General features: G+C 38.4%; 3 protein-coding genes across 7 annotated transcripts; 1 reads left to right on the top strand and 2 right to left on the bottom strand.

The window, feature by feature from the left end:
• Window positions 1-7,622: 7,622 nt before the first annotated feature.
• mrm2 (mitochondrial rRNA methyltransferase 2) lies at window positions 7,623-9,674 on the bottom strand. The gene is made up of 2 exons (XM_047038352.1): window positions 9,309-9,674; window positions 7,623-9,110 (listed from the first exon to the last, which is right to left on the bottom strand). The coding sequence occupies exons 1-2, from the start codon at window positions 9,607-9,609 to the stop codon at window positions 8,680-8,682; spliced, it is 732 nt and encodes a 243-aa protein (XP_046894308.1). The 5' UTR covers window positions 9,610-9,674; the 3' UTR covers window positions 7,623-8,679.
• Window positions 9,675-9,943: 269 nt separating this feature from the next.
• Window positions 9,944-11,077, top strand: nudt1 (nudix (nucleoside diphosphate linked moiety X)-type motif 1). 3 transcript variants are annotated; one of them, XM_047038612.1, is made up of 4 exons: window positions 9,944-10,042; window positions 10,192-10,351; window positions 10,432-10,577; window positions 10,669-11,077. In XM_047038612.1, the coding sequence occupies exons 2-4, from the start codon at window positions 10,200-10,202 to the stop codon at window positions 10,839-10,841; spliced, it is 471 nt and encodes a 156-aa protein (XP_046894568.1). In that variant the 5' UTR covers window positions 9,944-10,042; window positions 10,192-10,199; the 3' UTR covers window positions 10,842-11,077. The 3 variants fall into 3 exon arrangements, with proteins under 3 accessions (XP_046894568.1, XP_046894569.1, XP_046894570.1); XM_047038613.1 differs by having other exon boundaries at window positions 9,979-10,050; XM_047038614.1 differs by having other exon boundaries at window positions 10,020-10,067.
• A 217-nt stretch (window positions 11,078-11,294) lies between these two features.
• On the bottom strand, window positions 11,295-17,798 carry snx8a (sorting nexin 8a). Of its 3 annotated transcripts, XM_047039144.1 has the most exons (13): window positions 17,731-17,798; window positions 16,913-17,040; window positions 16,356-16,485; window positions 15,197-15,387; window positions 14,680-14,800; window positions 14,333-14,469; window positions 14,135-14,215; window positions 13,851-14,011; window positions 13,537-13,666; window positions 13,388-13,456; window positions 13,129-13,278; window positions 12,737-12,886; window positions 11,295-12,619 (listed from the first exon to the last, which is right to left on the bottom strand). In XM_047039144.1, the coding sequence occupies exons 1-13, from the start codon at window positions 17,750-17,752 to the stop codon at window positions 12,527-12,529; spliced, it is 1,563 nt and encodes a 520-aa protein (XP_046895100.1). In that variant the 5' UTR covers window positions 17,753-17,798; the 3' UTR covers window positions 11,295-12,526. The 3 variants fall into 3 exon arrangements, with proteins under 3 accessions (XP_046895100.1, XP_046895101.1, XP_046895102.1); XM_047039145.1 differs by lacking the exon at window positions 16,913-17,040 and having other exon boundaries at window positions 17,731-17,778; XM_047039146.1 differs by lacking the exons at window positions 16,913-17,040; window positions 17,731-17,798 and adding an exon at window positions 15,485-15,605 and having other exon boundaries at window positions 16,356-16,442.
• Between the last annotated feature and the right edge of the window lie 45 nt (window positions 17,799-17,843).

The raw sequence follows: 17,843 nt of genomic DNA, 5'->3' as shown, positions 1-17,843 counted from the left end.
AGCTAATTTCAATTTTGTCATGGATAGTGCCACTTCATTTTCTGCAGCTGAATCACAACAAAACATCCATCAAGCTATCCTCATAATATCATCCCTGACAGGGCAGTTAAAAACAAATACATATTGAAACACAAATACTCTGTGCTTGTAATGCTTTGGTGGTGCAACTGACTCTTAGTACCACTCAGTATCTGGTCTTCTGTAAGTCATTTATATCATTGCCCAAATGTATGCTTATTGGTAGTGACATTTAATTTAAAGAAATATTTTTTTTTGTAATTGCGTCAGTCCAATAATTTAACATAATTTAACACAGTAAGATACACTAACAAAATGGTAATTGCATTATTTATACATGGCTATGTGTGTTTGTGTGTGGTTTTAATTACATTTACATGTGGAATGTGACAAAACTATAAACTTGACTTGAGGTGTCTTGGAAAAGAAAAATCAGCACAAAAAGGCAATACCAAAAATCCTGGTTTAGAGAAACCTTCTGCTGTATGAATGATTTTAGGGTGAATACAGAATCATAGTTTCAATGATGCACCCAATGCTTGCAGGCAGATTTCCTTAGCTTAATGTCTCAAAAAGCTAGGCCTTAGAGTAAGCACAAATCAATACGTCTGCTCAAACATCTTCGCCTTGAATAAACCTGAATGACTTGGAATGATGCCAACATCCTGTTGGTGAGGAAGCAGTTCACTGCCTCATGTCTCGCAACATAAAGAAATCGGTTTATTGGCAAATTCATCATTCTAATAGTTACGGATTTCAAGAAATGTTGTCAGGCATTGCATCCAGTTACGATAAAACAATAACAATAAAAAAAATCTACTTTTCTAATCCAAATCACTATCAAAACATTTTCGGATACAGCCTTCATTAAAGTGTGAAAATGCATGTGACTTCACCCTGAAGCCAGGGCTGTGGACTGCCTTGGATTTGCTATCACTGCTCCAACAGACTCTTAGCTCTTATCTTCTCGTACCTCATTTTCTCCCTCCACCGAGTAATAACAGCAATACAATTTTCTTCACCTCTCTCTTGATCCTGTAAATATCAATAATGGACATCCTGAAAGTTAAATGTATATAATTAGCTCCCCATCGTGGAATAATTACCTCCATTCTATCACTTAAATTGACCCTTGAGTCAACCTATGATCCTGCTCAAACAAACAACACTATCCACTTCTACCCAGCTTTCTCTGTTGTCCGATGGTAATCAACAAAAACAAGTTGACAACTTAAGGAACCACTGTGTGAACATCACCATAAAGAAAATTATTCTTCATTCCAGTGTTGATGAATAAGAATTAATATAGAGAGAAAAATGAAAAATATAAACAAAGCTACATGGCATAATAGTGGAAACTTGTCCACAACATCTGAAGGAGGCCTGTCAAAACATTAAATATATGTCTCTTATTTACGGATCATCAATAATATGGATGTTCTGTCCGCAACTTGGCCCCGTGATTAACTCACTTCATTTGGTTCTCTCTTGGGTTTGCCCTCTACTCCTGCTTCAATCTTCAGGGTCGCAGCTTGTAATATAGTTACATCTTTTTTTTTTTTCTAGTTCTTTCATAGCCTAGTCACTGACCTTTTTAACCCAGCAGCATTGGAATTTATGGCTATGCCAGTAGTATTCTGGATTGTGTCGTAAAAAGCCTAATGCACTGTACAACGTTTTACAACACAATTGGTCAGAGGAGCACCGTTAAAGTATCATACCCCTGCCTGTTTCAAAGTGTATGTTCAGCTGTGGCCACTTACACATTAACAACAAAAGACAACACAGATCTCATACGACTCAGGTTTAGGTGAGTTCAGTTCTGCTATTTTTGATCAGGCAGTGTCACACAAGGTCTTATAACACTGCATTAACAAATCAGCTCTTCATTCACAATGATTTACCTGAAGGAAAGAGTACAGAAATAGTCACCAATGTTCCAATCTGTATTTGTTTGCTATCTGGTTTAATAATCTTCAGAAAAAGAATACAGTAATTACTCTGAGGTAGTTCCAATATTGAAATAGTCACCTTAAAGAAAAGAACCACACAATGTATTGATACACTGACTATTGTCAATTTCAAAGTAGACTGAAGATTGTAGATTTCACAAATACCAGCCCTGTCTCCTTATTCAACTGTATCATCTTTATGCCAGACACTGGCACTAATTATCTTTTTCTTTCATGCATCAACAGGTAGAGAACCTTTGAATTACAAGCTCTACTCTTGTCAAGCTTGGTCTATCAAGAAGCAACAAGATGCATAATTCATCTCCACAGAACTCCCTCTGCTTCCTCTAAAACACATCAACAATCATGACTAGTGCTCTGATATTTAAATCAATCTACATAACTGAGCTGTAGTCATTCATCACCGATCTTCAAACATAACACCAACTTCAGCGTTTCTACAGGTATCAAAATAGGCTTCCTTCTAAGTCCATACAAATGCTTCATAGCCCTGGACATATTTAAACCTTTTTGTATACACACACAACATGTTTTCTGTGATCAGCCTCAACCTACCATTAACAGCAATGTGATTTTGAAGAACTTAAGACTGCATTGTGCTGACTTCCACTAAAGGCTGGGTTACCATGGTAACTCCTGTCTAGGGGTGCTAAGCATAAGCTGCAGACAGCAAGGGGAAGAATCACATAAAACTCTTCTCTGAACAATTTTGGTAGAGATTCTGTGTAGCCAATTTTTCTCTTTTACTTCACTACTATCAAATGAAACCTGCAATTCAAAGACAAAAGTTTTTTAGGTAACTTAAACTTAATGTTAAAATGTCGAGAACAATGCTGAAAGAAGAGGTTCTCCAAGTCCAATTTGTCCTTCAAGATGTTGAGGAAGATGAGCACTATCTGGAAATAGTATGTTTTCTACCATTTGGTTGATTTTCATCGTAGGGATCAAATAAAGTGAAATTTTCACATAACTTCCTCCCTATGCAGGATGTCCTATTCAACGTATAATATCAAATAGCATTCCCATTGGTACTCTTTCCTTTATCGAGCAGTCAGGTATAAGAGGGTCATTTTGTACATTTTTCAACAGTCTTACCAGCATGTTCACAGTACTGTGCTGAATTCTAGTTTGCCAGATCTCTAACTGAAATTCAACAATGGATCCACTTTGATCATTCATCCACATAGAAGAACGTGTAAAAAGGTCTCTGAACACATCACACACTGGAACCCGAACCTTTGTCTCATCAGAACATCTCCCTAATGACACCTTTCACAACTTGGAAAACAAACCAACGGCTGTCTGACATCAATAGGCAACACAATAATACTGTCCTTTGAAGTAAAACTAATGTTTTTCCTAATAAAGATGTAACTCTGACACAACACAAGTTCTTGGTTCACCCTAAGCAGGGTGACAAGCCCAGGAGGGAGCTTGTGTGGAAGGCTACGGTTTGACTTGATTCAGCAGCGTGTCTTGTATATCTGAGAGCATTAATCTTTTTATGGCTGTCTTTTTCAACTCATCATCACAAGTATTTTCTCTCATGTCAGGAAATTGCATGCTTTGAAGTTCATTTCATGCATTTATGCAATGTTGAAAATAGAATAACCCTTTACATTTCAGATTAACATAATAGTTCATCATAAAGCTAATTGAAAAATGAGCCATCTCCGACAATTTGCCTAAACTGGTGAATGTTATACATGTGTCATTCTCTCTAATGGAAGATAAAAGGCAAGAATAATTTGTCATTTTAACTTTGTCTTGTTATAATAACACAAAATGTCTTCCTTTTTATGTCTGAAATCATTGACTACAATCACGATAGTCCAATTGCTGGGCTGATTTGCTTTGAGGGGTATAAGAAACTGGATGAACCTACATTGGGCTCTGACTGTCTTCTTATTTTGTCATCTCATTGTGCAATGATAATTTTGGTGTCAACTGCCTTCAAAGGTGTTACAGCCATTGTTCACTGTCCTGGTTAAATTACTTAATTGATATCCTGATTTTGTTGATCACATTCTTTGAGAAAAATGTTTCTCTTTTTAATGACCAGCAAGCGTAAACTTATTTTGGGAGATCAACCACATATTGCATGTTTTGGATGGGGAAAAGTTTTATGTTTGTCCAGAAAACCTTAAGATTATGCCCGAGATTCCTAGCAAGCTGACTTCAAAGGCAATGTGATTGCCTTTTTGTATTGTCTTGTGGCAATTAGACAAAACAAGAAACATCCTTGAGCAAATCATGTTTATGCCACTTCCCTGTAAACACTCTCAGAATATCTTATTAAACACCAGTTGACTTGCCCAGAGGATCAAAACGATGTTTTATTTATTTTATAGAAAATGTGTTGTGAAGAGTAATTTATGTCAGATCTTACTCTCTGCCCTCTTAAAAGCAGAATAATATACTCTTGCGTCTTTTAAATGCTAACAAAAAAAAGATCTTATTCGGTCACGTTGGATAGATTAAGTGCTGTGAAATTTACCAACCCACATGGGTTTGTTTTTAATACACAGTAATAGGTACTGAATAGACAATTAATCTTTTAATGAGATAAGTAAAAATAGTAAAGATAAAGGGGAATTGTTTATCATGACACTTTCAACAAGTTCAAGATGCAAGCTCTCTTGTTTCTGTTTCTCCTTTTGATAAAACTTTTAAGATTATTTGGTAAAACTGTTATGTTCCTGCTGGTTGCATGTAGCTCTTGGAGTTGGTGAGTCTTTGCACCTTGAAGGAATGAAAGCAGTCAACCGAATGATCGGCAGAGCACTGTGGGTGCCCCCCAGGTTCTTCAAACAGCCAGTCAGACCTGTCTATCAACATCTTACCGAAAGACAGCCACTGCAGTTGTGATACAGGACCCCTCTCTAACCAGTACATGGGGCCTTGGGGTTTTTACTGTAACGGTAGCAGTGTGTCAAATTCTGCCATCAGCATCTTTGGAGAGATTAATGACGATATTAACTCTAGAAGACTCTCTGGCCTCCACTTTCTGTTTCTAAGTAATCCAAAGAGGCATCCAGCCATACCTAAAAATGCTAAGTGGATGAATTGGACTTCAAAAGGTATTTGATATTCAAGGCTCATGTATAGCAATTAAGACCTGCCATGGAGGCATGTAGGTGGCTAAACTTGTGTATTCTAAAGTGAGGTGTCAATTACATGTCTTGAAAAAGAACTTGTTCCTCACCCAACAGTTACATTATCGCCAGCAGTTACATTATCGCTTTTATCCAAAGCGACTTCCAAAAGAGAGTAAGGTTAAAGAGTTAGGTTCAAACCAGGAGAAAATTAGAACACACTTAATCGAGAAATCTGAATAGTCTAATGAAGGCTCTGCAAAGTCCTGATTAAAATATGACAGTAAGTGAAACACACTCTTCTCAATGAATCACTGATGTAAAGAAACATTCAGCCCATGTCCATGTTTTTCTGTTGTGAGATACAAATCATTTCCCCTGTCTGACAAGTAACTGGTTGAATGAAGTAAGATGTCCCAGACATCTTAGGTCCTGTGCCATCTGTCTCACACTCACAGTTCGATCCCTTCTGTAACTTCTAATTTATCTGTCTACCAGCCAGCCGCAGAGCCCCTAGACCCCAGTAACCAGTTCCACACCTGTGTTTTGACAAGATAATTAAATTAAAGGAATAATTGGTCCATATTGGAGGGTTCTAAACGCCTTTGTTGAAGGGCTATTCTGTCAAACTGTCAAGCAATTAAAAAAGGGTCATGAAAGAGTTCATGAAACGTGTTGCATGGATGACAATATGGGTTATAGTTATGTGAAATGCATTGATGAACTTTCAAATGCTGATAATGTTGATATTACTAAAATGAAGAAGGAAGTATAGATTGATAGGTGTGTCCATAACTTCTACGTGACTCAGCCATAGATGAGAATAACAATAAAATATTCTTGGACCTTACTGATTTTGCACATTAATACCAAAAAAAGAAACATGAAATTACAGTAGAATTTGATCACCACCGAAATCTTTCTTTATTATCATTTCATGATAGAAGTATGACTTGAACACTTGAAACCATAATGTCTGACCAGGCATAAATATGCAGTGGCATGCTTCGCCCTACCCTTCCACAAGACAAAGGTCTCAGTGTCACTGAGTAATTTGCCTTGCTAAACCAACCATATTCTCAACTGAATGTGGTATTGATGACAAAAAGACTAAACTCAGCCAGAGATTTCACTTCATTTAACAACGAGTGTGAGGTATTATCCGTGGCTTCTTTGAATGCATCAATGTCCTAGTAAACCCCAAAATTTGAAAGGTATCAGTGAAGAGGATCATTCTGGCAACAAAGGCCATATTCAGCATGCAAGCAAGGGAGAGAATGGTGAGATGGTTGGGAGAGATATCTCTAGTCCTTTCATTTCCTCTTTGACAGTCCCAAAACTTGGAAAACTGCAGTGTGGAGCCATTAAGGTATTGGCCCTACAAAATATGACCACGAGGAGATTTGGATAAAACCATTATAGTAAAATAAAAAAATTAAACAGTGATTTGTTTGTGGTGCACGTAAAACATGCACGTAGAGCATGTCAGGGTTCATTCATCATTCAACTCGGCATTAACATGAAACAGCATCACATCTGGCCTCAACCAAGTCTTCCTGATTTCAACCTCTGAAAAAGGTTTGTAATCTCCAAGCTGCAGGCTTGTTGCACAAGAGAAAATGATTGCAACCAGTCAATGCTGGTAAAAGGAGGTACATTCATTAAGAAGCCATGAGAGAGTACATTTCAGTTGATAATACATGGGAAAAGTTTCTTTGGAAAGCCCTAGTGCCTCCCATGTATATCTTTTTGAAAGTTACCTAACATTGGTCCAGGTGAGAGGATTGTTTCAGATTAAAGAGGTAAACACAACATTTCAATGATTACATCTGACTAAACCTTTTTTACCCCTTCAACTCATGACCTTTTTATTGGGGCTTAATAGACTAATATTTACATACCAACCGCCAGCTGTCCAGACGAGAGACGTAACCTGCAATTCATTGTCTTTTTCCAAGCCCTAGAGTACCTTTGAAGGAAATGTATGATTCATTATTGAATTTCAGTGAGTATCATCTGGACACAGTGTTCGAGTAACATCAAAATGTGATTTAAATATCAAAGAGAGTGATGATCATCAAGAAATAAGCAGGAAAAATGGGTCATCTGTTCACCAAAATGGTTGCTGCTATCTAATCAAACCATTTGCTATTCTTCTCTTATTAGGTTAATTTCAACAAAAGTACAGAATTATTTAATTGAAGTGATATTACTCATCACTTTCTTAGCGACAGGTTGCCCCCAAAGCAAATAAGCAGATTCCATTAGTACACTAACATTAACTATCTCTTTCATTGGTGCCAAAAATGCATGCACATTTAGTCTTAATTAGGTTTAAAAGATTCCATTTCATGGGATAATTGGACTTCAAAAAACTCAATTTCAGGTTTAATCTGATTTCAACAAGGAAATTAACTCATTTGTAATTTATTTGAAGGGCATGTAGACTATTTTCAGGGTAGGCCTCAACAGTTGATTAATTGAATAAAATTAAACCGTTAAAAGCATATATTCAGTAGTGATGTTAATACATTATTGAGCATTGTATAAAGGAAATGTTTTGTAACACTGCTAAGGACAACCCAAATTGTAAGATTCTGTTATATTAGATTTTTTTATAGAATCACTTTTAAGGTATTATCACAAGCAACATAGAAATGCAGCGGTGTCTTTTAAGCATACATGAACACCTCATCTACTAAATATGGATGTGGATTAGATCAGTGGATTGCAATTAACCGTTAATCTACAACATAGAGGACTTTGCAGCATCTTGTGCAGATCACAGTATATGATAGCTTGGTCTGTGACAACCAAGAATGTTACATAGTTCAGTGAACAGTTATTTTTTTTATGTTTTATTAAGACCCAGTTTAGATCCATCCATCAGATCCCAACATCTCATAGTGCAATCTGTTATAATACATTTGTTCCATTCATAAACGACAGGATGATTTCAAACACTGAGAGCAGTATCATCACAGAAGCATTCAAGCCAACGGAGAAATAAGGCATAGTGAAAATGCAACCAGAACATTGCATCCCAAAGTATTGAGCTCACTCATATTGTGAATAGCTGCAATCGGAATAGCAGTTTACTGGGCAAACATAATTTCAAGGAATACAGACTCTTCAGTCTCAAAAGACTGCCCGAGACTGTTTATAATACACAGCTTTAGTAGACTGAGGCTTTCCATTAGTCACGCTGTCTATGATTCTTTTATCCACATCATTTTACTTTTCTAAGCCTATAATGAGGGAATTATTACATACTTCTACATGGCTAGTAGAGCAGATTATATGCATTGCAAATACTAAACTAGAGAAATGTGTTCAAAGAAATAATGTGTGCACTTCATAACATAACGTTTTGACAAGGAAGAAACTGAAAAAATGGACAACGCTTTCACATCTTATGGACACCTTAAGAGTGCCATCTCCTGGTGGAGAATCTTGCTTTTCAAGAATTCAGAATCAAGTCGCCATTTCCCTAAATTTACAACACTAGTTTAAAATAATAATAAATAATAAAATCAAGCCATCAAAGTCAACTGCTCCAAATATTGTGAAGACGTGTTTTATATACAGAAAATTCAGGAATCTATTCCTCTATACATTTTAGCGAGGAAAAACTTTTCAGCAGATTCTTTTCTGCAGGCTTTTGGTTTAATAGTCCGGATTTCACGGAAGACAGCTAACAGTTTATCATGAAGCTGTTGTGTGAGAGCCCCATCCCAGTATTTACATATCAGAGAGCCTCCAGGAATCAAAACCTTCTTAGCCAAATCAATCAATGATGCACACATGGAGACAAGTTGCTCGTGGTCCATCTCTTTAAAACCACTGGCATTGGGCGCCATGTCACTCAGAATGACATGAGCCTGACCACCCGGGAGGAGCTCAAGTAGCTTGGCATGTGTGCTGGGGTCAGTAATGTCATGGTTGGACAGAAAGTGGGCTCCGTCCAGAGGTGACACACGGAGTAGATCAACACCAAACACAGTGCCGCGTGGTAATTCTTGATCTGAAATAAAGTGAATGAAAATCGATCAGTGGCAATTTAATCTTTTTGAAAACATGATCTTGCCGACCAGTGAGAAAATATTTCTCACCAGCGGCATCTCCTTGTAAAATACAATAGGCTATCTCCCAATTAACGATGCCACTGTTAGCTGTCATGAAAGGGCATGTCACACAATCAATGGACATTAATTTCACTCACTAGTCCCAGCAGAATTGACCCTTTGAACTGCTATCTGGCTCCAGGCGCCTGGTGCAGCACCACAATCTATGACATTTAGTCCAGGTTTTAAAATCTTAAATTTGTCATCGATCTCCAAGAGCTTGAAAGCGCTCCTACACCGGTAGTTGTGCACATGGGCTGCTTTGACAAAAGGATCCTTGAGCTGCCGAACTATCCAACGTTGTTCAGAGGTACTCTTGCCTTTCAGATTATGTGGTGCGTTTTTTAGGATATTTATAGTGGTATGTAAATACGACTTTTGAAGATGTGAGTACCACATAACGATGTTGTGATAACTTCTACAAAAAGAATTCGCTTCCGCTCCCTCGTGTATCCAGACTCTACGTCCTCCCAAAAAACAACGTTCCGCCTGTAAGTGGGGTGCAAATCCTATTGTACTTAAACACTTTAAATTGTATGTATATGATTCCATCAACTTAATTGCTTAAGCTCAACCTTTGAAACAGTGGCTGTTATACTGAAACGAAACTGAAGGGAATTTTCTCATCCAGTTTTCTATGAGTTCAGAGTCGAACATATTAGAAAGTAACACATTGGTGGTAGGTTTCTGCAAACTGTAAAGAATGCGGACAGGGCAAATCATATCTAATCTTGACTACGTCTCCCAATCGTTTTGTTTGTTAAGTCTACTGTTTGCTTTACGGCTTCGCATGGAAACATCACATGCTCGACCGGGAACGCGGGAGACGGGAGTAATTATGTAGTTTCATTCAAAATGAATGTTTGGAACACTATGAAACACAAATCAATTTTCAAATGCAAGCTATGCAATTCATAATTTGCTGTGTAGGCTAGTGTACATAATCATGTATGTTACATGGTAATGCTTACTACTTTTTAGGTGGTGAAATGTTTACCTCCAAGCTGCTGACTCTGGTGCTGGTGGTACAACCTGGAAGGGTGCTGCTCGGCATGAAGAAAAGAGGTTTTGGAGAAGGGAAATGGAACGGTTTTGGAGGCAAGGTTCAGTCAGGAGAGACGATTGAAGAGGCTGCCAGGAGGTGTGTTGAGTAGGTGTCACTTGGATAATAAATTCTCTGAGTACCGTATTTGAACTGTTCTGCTTTACTCTTGTTGACAGAGAACTGCTGGAGGAAAGTGGCCTCACTGTGGATGTGCTGGAAAAGATTGGCAATATTAAATTTGAATTCATTGGAGAAACAGAGTTGCTTGATGTCCATGTTTTCAGGATCGACACTTACAATGGAGAACCGACCGAGTCAGAAGGTAAGGATTGGTATAGCATTTCCTTATTTTAGAAGTTGTGCTTGATTGTTAGCTAGACCATGTTAACTATGTATTGTTTTTTTCTTTGTAGAGATGAGGCCTCAATGGTTTGACTTTGACAAAATACCTTTCTCTAAAATGTGGGCTGATGATATTATGTGGTTTCCGCTGATGCTGCAAAAGAAGAAATTCTTGGGGTATTTCAAATTCCAGGGTCATGACATGATCATCGACCACAAGCTGGAGGAAGTGGAGAACATATGACAGGGTCATTCATGTTAGGTCAAACAGATGTTCTTTCTGAAGGACACCCTATTGAGGTTTTGCAGTGTAGCCACCATATTGTTTGGTCATGTTATGAAGTTCGGTGCCATTTGAGAATAGGACTGTCTTTCTATACTTATCTAAAATGGAATCCTGTACAAAGTATAACATTTTAAAAACTGTAAAACAAGTGATCAACAATAACTAATGTGTCAATTAAAAGATGTTCAACAGTTGTCAAGTCTGCAATACTTTTATGAAACACTCGATTGAACAGCCTCTTAGTTCTGTCATTCTTTTACTGTAATGAAAGTATCAGATTGTGATGTTTACATTTAGATGTGTTTATTTAGCAGACGCTTTTATCTAAAGCGACTGACTCGAAAGAGCTTTATAAAAGGTGCATAGGTCAATTATGTTTATTGTTGAAGAAATAGTCATCTTTTGTTGATTTCATTTTGTTTTAATAGAATCCAAAATAACTGAATATATTATGAATATTATACACATCTTAAAAAAACCTCTTTGCTAGTTTTATATTACATACCTACAAGTAAACACTGGAGATTTAAGAGGGAATCCTTGCAAAACACCATAACAGTCTACCTGATAAATAACTACACTTAATTTGATCCAAACATAAGTTTCTTACACTAAAGACTTTTAGATTATTACATTGTGTGTCTTTGGTGCGTTAATCAATGCTTGATAGTGTAAATACAGCCATTAATCATAAAAAAAACAAAGTTCATTAGTTACATTCCTGTAGTTAGTATTGTGTTTGAGGTGCAAGCATGGAGTTGAGATCACAACATAGGAAATAATTCAGTTCAGTTTCAACCAGGAATTTGAAGATTATTCTTATTGTTTAGGCTATACATGACAGACAACGCCATTTACAAAAGCTGGCAATACCTAATGTGAAGACACAATTAACAGACGATCAACATTATGTAGTGCAGAACACTTATACTCAAGACAGAAATGATCTATAGACAAGAGCAAGATCTTATTGTTGCATGTGTATCAAAAATATAAAGGTTTAGATATATTTGAGAAATTCTTGTAAATTTCAGAAACATCATGCTCTGTTATTATGATTCAATAGCATTTATATTATAACAAAATGGAAGCGTACAGCTTTAACTCTAAGAAAAATAAAACACTTGCTGTGAGTAGGAATATCTTCAATTAGCTCAATTACTTGAATTTACAAGTAGCCTACATCTACCTTTATCTTCTTGTTTTAAAACTTTAGTTTACAAAATTATGTTAAAAAAAACTTCATTACAAAATCCCTCATTTAGCAGTAAGCTTTTACAAAGTAATAAGATACAGTAACAAAATACAGGTATAATATTTAAACAGGCAAAACCAGCTTTCTTGTGGATTTATCAACCACAGTATTGAATACTTTTACGAAAATCAAAAGATCAAAGCACGTTCATGTGCTTTCAAATGCCCCTAGAAGCCATCTTCTTTACATTTAGTGTGGTGACAGGCCATTGAATGGAACGCCAGTGATGATGCAAGAACAGTTTCATAAGGCACAATATGTTACAAAAACTGTTACATAGCAGTTACTTGAGAGCTTTAACAACTGTATGTGCAGATAGCCCAAGCAAAAAGGATATCTTCATTATCAACTACTTCAAGAAATGTTTTGGAGTACCAGTATAATAACTCTACTGGGGTGTTAGAGGAAGAGATTGAATTCCATTATTTGCTCCAAAAAGACATCCAAGCTTCGGCTGGAGATCATTCCACACTTCACCCATCTACACACAAACAAAAAAAACGTTATTTATACACAGACATAATGTATAAACACATACTCAAAGGACATTATGGGCAGTCATTAGACATTAAGATATTAAGCGAGGGCACAGTTTCACCTCTTTGTGTCCTTGGACCTGGGAGTTCACAAAAGCCCCCAGGATATTTGACGTGATTGGGAGGTATGTGAAGATAAGCTGGGTCTCTTGATGAAGGCAGAAGAGGGAGAAGTAGTTCCGAAGTTCCATGGTCTGAATGGCATTCTCTTGCTGTTCATGGTAGATCCGGATTACTTATATATCAACCACTCTCAAAGACATCATATATTATTTTGTTTTATTCCAAGATACTGGTCATGGGGAATGCTCTCTCTTCACAATGTCACAGAGGATGCAGCCCGACAAATTACATGCAGTATTTGACCTGGTATGGATTTATTGAGGGACGAAAAGGCCATCTGAAAGAAAAAAAATGAAGCGCAAAGCTCCCTAATTGTGCGGATCATGTGTACCTGTACAATGCGTGACTCCAGCTGCTCCACAGATACTTGCTCCTTGGGCTGCACTGTGGCACTCATCATCTGCCTCTTCATCACACTGTACTTCTGCAAGGCTCTCTGGTGCTCATGCAGCACTCCCTTCTCATGGCGTTCACACAGGTCCTAAGGGAAGCAACACTGAGGCTTACAGATCCACTGTACGTAGCTGTGTACCACATAGCATTCTGTGGTCAACAAGATTGACCACTTTTCACTTGATTTACAAACTCACTCTGTATGATTGCAGTAGATCCAAAAACAGATTGAGTTTTTCCACCACATCATCCTCTTCTCTTCTCCCCTAAAGGAAATAAAGGGACCGTTTTACAAAAAAAACTATCATAAATCAAGCGTGGCCCAGTTCAGGGATGTGGTCCTCACCTGTTGAGCAGCTTTGTCAGCTAGCAGAGCAAACTCCACAGACAGGCCTTTCAGAGACTGACGCAGGGTACCCCAGGTGCTTTGGGAGGAGGCCATGGAAGGGATGGGTGAACCGTCTGAGCCCAATGTACTGCAAACAAAAACCCATGATTGAAAAAGCTTAATTAACTGAAAATAACAATCTCAAAAGGGTTCATAAAAGCACAGACTACCAAAACTGGTTATACAACAGGAGTGGTGGGTCATAAAGAGGAGCAGGTCTGTTTTTGGGCAACACAGTTTACGGTGAACCAAACCAAGCTGTTGTACAGTACCTGAGCTCTCTGCCAAACATGAGCAAGTCTGTTGCGTTCTCTTTGGAGCGCTCAGCCATTCTCTCTGCCCTGTCACGGAGCTTGACGAAGCTGTTGTGAATGTTTCTGATCAACTCCCTGCTTGCTGAAAACTGGGCCTGAATATCCGTGGGGAGATACTCCTGTAGCACAGATGTCATCGAACCACTCAGCCAGGGGATCCATTACCGGCACTAGCTACACATTGTATTCATTGTTGTTGCAGAACACTCTGTAAGCATATGTTTTGTCATATTGTGTCAAACCTTTGCCTGGGTTGAAATTCTATTCGTCATGAATTCATCGCCCATTTTCTTGGAAGCGTCACGTAGTTTCGATTGAACCTCCTGTGGGAAGAGGGAGAAGTTTGACGCAACTAAGTACCATCACACTACCTAGCAGAGACTTCCATGGCCCAAGTCCTACTGTAGAACCAGGCAAGGAGAAGAAGAGCGGGCACACACCGAGCCATTGAAGGTGAGGAAGGTCTTCACCAGCTCGTCCTCAGAGAAGAAGGGGTGTCGGGCCACCAGGTTAATGAAACGGCACAGAGCACGCCGCCTTCCCTCAATGAACTCGCGCTCAGACATGGAGTTCAGGACTGTGGACACAAGGTCAGCATTAAACTCCCCATTTAAATGGCATCATTTGGACGGCTTCACAGGAAAAAAAGATGTTATCATTTTAGACTGCTGCATTGCCAACTACAACTGGGCTATGCCAAAGAACATAGTGTCATTGCATGAAACAAACCAAGCAGATGCCCCATCTTCAAAAGGACGTAGATAACCAGTAAGTCAAAAGGTCCTACCTCCTTTGAGCATCCTTTTAGGTGGAAGTGCAGGCACCATTCTGTAGGCAAACCTCTGCAGCAGAAGCTCATGGAAGACATCGAAATCACTGTATCGTCGGTAAACTGATATCTTGAAACGCTACATATAAGAAACAACAGACATACATTTTTTGTAACTCAAATGTATACGACGCTTTTGGTTGGAAAGCCAACTGAAGTATACACAATGGGTATGTGTTGCTTTGCCTCAAGTTGATTGTGAACGCTCACTGCACAGAAACAACTCAGCTTCTGTTCCTGTCAGGGTTCCTGGGTAATCGATGTAATGGTTGTATACTTTCTCTCTGGGATCTTCTATGACAAGCATTACAACCCATTACAACCCTCTGAAACGGGATTGATAAAACGCGTCCATCTCCTGGATTTTAGCTTATTATAAATAATATATTTTAAAAAACTAAACAACACACTGCTACTGATATAATCGAATACACACATGATGGTCTCAGGCATACCAGTTGGAGTTTCTTCTTACCTGGCTTGTGATCTGGTACTCCACATGTTTAAGAAATAGCCCCTTCTTCTCAGGGATGAGCTCCACCTGTACACTGTCTGTGGCCAGCAGCTTGCTCAGGGTCTGGGACACCGTGAGAGGGTTCTCATGAACTGGCTGCATCCTCAAAGTCTGCAAGTCTTTCGGCTCTCCAAGCTGAGGCTTTGGTAGCTCTGTGAAGAACAACATGACATAAGGTACATAACACATCAAATGGATATCATTTGTATTTAAAGCAGTGATTGTTACGGCAATCAACGGTTATCTTACAATCAATGCTTTTTGCCTGATATTGTTTTTATTTGTATTGTTGCTATTGTCAGCAGTAATGTAAGTGCCCATATAAAATGAGAACTGATTGCAGTACATGGGATCCTTCTTCAGTCCAAACCTGATAAAAGGGGAAACCATCTTGAAATGTGACACAACAGTTCAAATCTGTACAGTTAGCTGCCATATTGGCATCACCTGAAATAACACAAGGGCCTTAAATAATCATAGAGGTTTGGAAAAGAGGCCCGAGTCAGAGCTATATTCAGGGTAATGGCTACCTCCGTATCCTCAAGACTCCTTTACTATTCTCCAACACAATTACAGAGGACCTTTGGGCCTACCAGTGAAACATGCAGGGCTGTAGGCTACCATCCTTCTCCCCACAAAACCATGCCAAAGAATGGGATAAGTGGTCAAGTATAATCTAGACACGCAAATGACCTTTCATCCAGAGAGAAGTGTGTTGCAGAAGTGCTGAGCCATGTCTTTAAAAATAACATGTAGGCGGAGGTGGAATATTCCCGGAAGCAGTGCTCTGGGAATCGGGCCCAAAACATACAACACTCTTAGGTCTTGGGGTAAAATGTTTTAATAAAAGCAGCAAAACTTTGTTTATGTCATTCTTCATGCAAGGCCACATGTATTGAGTCATATTCCTTAAAATATTTGGCTACACTTTGTTAGTAGAATAGCATCTGAAATAAGAAACAAATCAAATCACAAGAAAAACTGTCTACTAAAAAATGGCAGACTTGCAGTTTATAGAGGTCTCAAGGTTTGCACTTCTCACATCCTTATAGCTGTTTAAACTACTCATGAAGCAACATGTTTATGACAATGTGCAATAAAAAATAAAAAAGTGTCTTACCTTGAATGCAATTCTCCAAGAGTTTCAGGCTAGGTTGCTTTCCTTGCTGAGCAAGAGCAATTAGTGCCAGAGCTTTATACAGGGACAATTTGTTTATGAATCCTTCAGTGTACTCAATACGTTCAGCAATCTAGAATCAACACAGAACATACATAACTTGATTTGTCAAAACAAGGTCTGAATTCAACCGTTTTCTACATTCAGTGAAGGAATTCATGACAAATTCAGAACACAACAATGTTCACAGTTGTAATCCAGAGTTAGATCAGAGTGAGTGGATGAAATTGAACCACAAATTCACACCTAAAATACATCCAAGAGTTTCAATTAATAATGTGCACCATACATGGGTTCCATAACAAGCAAAGCTATAACACCTGCTCTGTCCATCTAATCTAAGATGATAATGATGCCATAGAATTACTCTGAGGTTAAATGTGATCTGTAGTGCCAATTTCTAACACCTAACTCAAGTCGTTACTAACTTCCAGATAACTCCTTGGAACAATGCAAGTTTGACAAGGTTCAGCTTCGTCCTTGGTTAGCTCTCTACCCACCTGGGCAAGCACAGCTTTGGGTAACTCTGTCCTGTTCAGCAACCGTTGGAACACCTCAGACTGCACTCGCTCGTCTGTTTTACAGCAAATAGCCTCATACACCTCCCTGTAGTATGGAGGGACTGATCCTGGGAGAGGATCAACAGTCTGTTATGACAGTTACAAACCCATACCCCATACAAGTGCTTTCCCCCAAAACGGCAAAAGGTTTACAAATAAAACCTTCTGTTCCTATGTAAATTAAGTAATATGTAATGTGTACACTATCAAAGTGTTACAATACTACTGAACTAAGTGATGGACGATTAATTAGCCTACACAAGGAACTCTGTGCGAAGGGATCGTGTCCAATTATAATTTCACCCTTATGATTATCATGCATCAGGGCAAGGGAAAATAAGTATATTCTGAGGAATATGTTGCCATTGCTGGCCCGTGAACATTTACAGATGATATACTAAGTGCATATTGGTCTCCACTTTCTTCATTTTCACTGGTGCCATAGCTAAACGTTTGACAGGTGTGCATAATAGACTAAAACATTGGTAAAATACACCAATTATGGTTAAGTCAGGTTGAAACCACTGTTTTGTATCATTCTGCTTAACAAAGTTACATTTTAACCGCCAAGTTGAAGTGTTCAGTTCTCAAGACATTAGGATGAGGACGCGCTGTGCGTTTTCGATGTCCTATCTCTAGTCTTAAAAAAACAAGATTATCTTGACAGCTTGACTATGTCAGAATACAGGATGACCAAAATACATAACAAAAACATATGTACAGGCATGTTATAAGTGTATATTTGGCATGCAAGTTACCTTCATTGATCTCGCCTGCCATAGTTCAGATTGTCATGTGAGCACGACAGCACCTCCATGTGATTTCCTGAAGAAAATGTAAAAAAAACGTGGAATTTCTTACCTCTTAAAGT

Source organism: Hypomesus transpacificus, chromosome 17 (genome assembly GCF_021917145.1).
Source record: "Hypomesus transpacificus isolate Combined female chromosome 17, fHypTra1, whole genome shotgun sequence".
Lineage (NCBI taxonomy): Eukaryota > Metazoa > Chordata > Actinopteri > Osmeriformes > Osmeridae > Hypomesus > Hypomesus transpacificus.
This window is presented reverse-complemented; position numbering and strand designations above follow the sequence as displayed.